General features: G+C 36.5%; 1 protein-coding gene across 1 annotated transcript in view; it reads left to right on the forward strand.

Annotated features, from left to right (window-relative positions):
- Positions 1–4,111, forward strand: part of CUL4B (cullin 4B) — a 48,123-nt gene that overhangs the window by 36,549 nt on the left and 7,463 nt on the right. The window contains exons 12-14 of the mRNA XM_006767808.2: positions 1,001–1,132; positions 2,386–2,496; positions 2,970–3,055. Coding sequence (XP_006767871.1) covers positions 1,001–1,132; positions 2,386–2,496; positions 2,970–3,055 — 329 coding nt within the window. The remainder of the gene's footprint in view (positions 1–1,000; positions 1,133–2,385; positions 2,497–2,969; positions 3,056–4,111) is intronic.

The following is a 4,111-nucleotide window of genomic DNA, read 5'->3' on the forward strand; positions in this document are numbered from 1 at the left end:
CCTTTTATTCATAAAATTTCAGTTAATCTGAAATTTTGACAGGATGGCAATATAACAACACTGTTTATTTGATGTTGCTTAGCTGGTAGTTTCTAAGAATCTGTAAGGAATATTAATTCTTGAAAATAAAGAAAGATTCAAAGTCAGCCTGTCAAACATAATGTTCTTTCATTGTAAGACAGTACATTGGACCCTATTTATTTTTGTTTATAATAAGCTTGAGATCTGTTTTATAAGCCCACAGCAGTTTAGAGGGCCAGGGTGCTATTTTTAGAGGCTCACAGTTAGGGTTACAAGAAAATATAGTAGAAATTAAAATTGCCAGTGAGAAAAGGAAAATGTCCAGGACAAAAACAAACCAAATAATCTGGGCCCACTTAGTGTAAGGGTGTGATTTACTGTAGTGTTTCTCAGGTTTTCCCACCTAAATTCTCCTTAATGTCAGAAGAGGATGTACTCTGAGAAGGTCCAGGGTCTTCTGCGAAAAAGATAAAATTTCATTGGTGTACTACTTTTACTTAATTTTTTTTGCCTTCAACTCTGTAATTCATATGGTTTGTTTTAATAGAAAAGTAGTGTTTAAGGTTGCTTACCATCATTGTAAAATGGACACTCTAGAGCAGCTGTGGGCAAACTATGGCCCGCAGGCCGGATCCTGCCCGTTTGAAATGAATAAAACTATTGAAATAAAAGAACGTACCCTTTTATGTAATGATGTTTACTTTGAATTTATATTAGTTCACACAAACACTCCATCCATGCTTTTGTTCCGGCCCTCCGGTCCAGTTTAAGAACCCATTGTGGCCCTCGAGTCACAAAAAGTTTGCCCACCCCTGCTCTAGAGTCAGAAGACTTGGATTTGAGTTAAGACTGAAATATTTGCTAACTCTGTGACATTGTTTAAAGAAATGCATGTATACCTCTGAAGTATGGAAAAATTCAGTATATCATACTTCTGTTTGGGTATATGTAATGCCCAGTAAGGATATCTATGATCACTAAACAACAAACTTTCCCCCCATTTTAGCTAAGTATGTAGATTCAAAGCTTCGTGCTGGCAACAAAGAAGCTACAGATGAAGAACTTGAAAAAATGTTGGATAAAATTATGATCATATTTAGATTTATCTATGGTAAGTTTATTTTTATTTTAATATTTTTCTTTTAAAACACTCAACAGAGAAATTAGCAAGTAAAGTCAACCTGGAAGGAATATTATTTGGGAGTTAATGTAAAATTGTATTTGGGATATTTAAAATTCGATTACATTCCTTGCATTTAATTCATTGGGATGCTTGAGGAATATTATTTAATTGCCCTGTGTTTTGACTTTTCCATTATTAGTAGCCTTGATTTTTGTTACTTGTTGTAATCTCTAGAGCAGTGGTTCTCAACCCTTGGGTCACGACCCCTTTGGCGGTGGAACAACCCTTTCAGAGGGGTCGCCTAAGACCATCCTGCATGTCAGATATTTACATTACGATTCATAGCAGTAGCAACATTACAGTTATGAAGTAGCAACGAAAATAATTTTATGGTTGGGTCATAACATGAGGAATTGTATTTAAAGGGCCAGACAGTTGAGAACCACTGCTCTAGAGTATTGATGCTAGGGCTACTAGTTGACTAAAGCTTTTCTTTTTTTAAATTTATTTTTAATTTATTTTCTTAATCCTTACCCAAGGATAGTTTTCCATTGATTTTTAGAGAAAGTGGAAGGGACAGGGAGAGACAGAGAAAAACATCAATGTGAGAGGGACACATCAATTGGTTGCCTCTCACACGCACACTGATGAAGGCCAAGGGATCAAGCCTGAAGCCTAGGTACATGCCCTTGATCAGAATTGAACCCGGGACCCTTTAGTCTGCAGGCTTGCACTCTATCCACTGAGCCAAACTGGCTAGGGTGACTAAAACTTTTCTAAAGAAAAGTTAATGCAGTCTTAATTCTTTGTAGCAAGGAACTTTATTTTTGTTAATCCTCATCCTGAGGTATTTTTTCCATTGATATAGAGAGAGTAGAAGGAAGGGATGGAGGGAGGAAGAGAGAGACAGATAGACATCGATTGGTTGCCTCCTGCACATGTCTACCAAAGCTGGGGATTAAACCTGCAGTCCAGGTATGAGCCTGAGCCCTTGGCTAAGAACTGAACCTGCGACCCTTCAGTGCATGGGCCAGTGCTCTAACCACTGAGAAATACTGGCCAGGGCACAAGGAACTTTTGAAACATCTGATACAAATGTCTGCCTCTAATATTTCTTGCATTTAGTGAACTTGGATAAAATGTATAAATTTAAATAACTTGGAGTAATAGTGTGATTTATTAAATACTTCAAAGCAATTTTATCAGAACTTTTAATTGGAGTGTTTTATTATTTAAAATAGGCAAGGATGTTTTTGAGGCCTTCTATAAGAAAGATTTAGCCAAACGCCTGCTAGTTGGGAAGAGTGCATCTGTTGATGCTGAAAAATCAATGCTCTCCAAACTTAAACATGGTATGTTTGTCATTCTTTCTGTTCATTTTCTTCTTTGACTTCTACGGGGGGGTGGGGGAGGGTGTGGTGGTGGTTGTTAGCTTAATTTTTACTGTTTTGTCAATTATTCTCTGTTCATATGATGAAAATGTAAATTGAGTAAGCTCTTGAGGTTTCCAGTCTAGTTTTGCAAACATGTCCAGAGCTGTTGTGATTCTTAAAAAATAAAAGATTGTTCTTGTTCTTATTATTTGTATAAAAAATTTCCCATTTATTTTATTTCTAAGTAGGAGATAAGGTTACTACTATAGGATTAAAGAGTTTGATTCTCAATTAGTGGGGTATACACTTTAGGGTGGGGATTTTTTTATTCTTATGAGTAATTACAGATCATAGTTCATGCTATTACTTTGTTTTACAATCATGTTTTTAATTTTAAATTCCTTGTTTTTAACCACTTTGTAATATTATAAATGTATAAACATCTTAAATAGAATGTGGAGCTGCTTTCACCAGCAAACTTGAAGGGATGTTTAAAGACATGGAACTTTCTAAAGACATCATGATTCAGTTCAAACAGGTAAAAGTGAGTTAAACTCTTACTTCATTCCTTGAACTTTAAATATATTTAATTATCTACTTGCTGTGGTTTGTATTGAAAAGAATAAATAGAAACATGTTTTTATAAATATGTCATAGCAACTTAAGTGAAATGTAAGTATATTTGACGTATTTTAATATTCTCAATGTATACCAAAGATAACACAAAAATAGAAATAAAATGTATTGAGCTGAAGTCAGAACAAGAAAAGCTATAGCTAGATAATGAGAACAGGACTTTCTCTAGCATCTAATCATTGTTGATGATTCACATGTTGAAAGCTGGCAATGGAGAGGGAGGAGACGTGACAGAGTGGTTGCGTAAGGCCTTTGGGGAGATTGGCAATGAGAAGCTAGACCCACAGTTCCGCAGATGTTGTGATAGGTGGTTTTCAAATATTTAAAGGCATAGGAATAGTGATAGCAAATGAGATTTTCTTCTCTTAGGGTTTTAATAATGACTTTTTTTTATCACTATATTGCTACAGTGGGAAATGAGAATTGAAGATTCAAGAGAAAGATCAAGATCAGTAGGATCATGGGTCCTGTGGTAGCTACAGAATAGGGTTTATCTGCTTTGCCCTTTCCCCTTTTTCTTCCTTCCCCACTTCAGGTCATCGCCTGTTTGCAAGTGAAAAACCGGAGACTTGGGCTGGCTGGTGGGGTGAGGAATGGGGGTTGCTGCAAGGTGTTCCAAACCACATAGGGGTCTCCAAAGGTGGGGACTGCAGGTGGTATGGGGAAAACAATGGAGAAGAGATCCTATAACAGCCCAGCTATATGTGAGAGACCACTTAAGTTGATAATGCTTCTAATGAGGTCATGTGGCCTTGTGCCATAGTAACAAAATGTTAACCAGTACACTTTAAAATATATATATGTATATATATTTATTTTTTACTGATTTTTTACAGAGAGGAAGGGAGAGGGATAGAGAGTTAGAAACATAGATGAGAGAGAAACATCGATCAGCTGCCTCTTGTACACCCCCTACTGGGGATGTGCCCTCAACCAAGGTACATGCCCTTGACCGGAA

This window comes from Myotis davidii, unplaced genomic scaffold (assembly GCF_000327345.1).
Source record: "Myotis davidii unplaced genomic scaffold, ASM32734v1 scaffold500, whole genome shotgun sequence".
Taxonomy (NCBI): Eukaryota; Metazoa; Chordata; class Mammalia; order Chiroptera; family Vespertilionidae; genus Myotis; species Myotis davidii.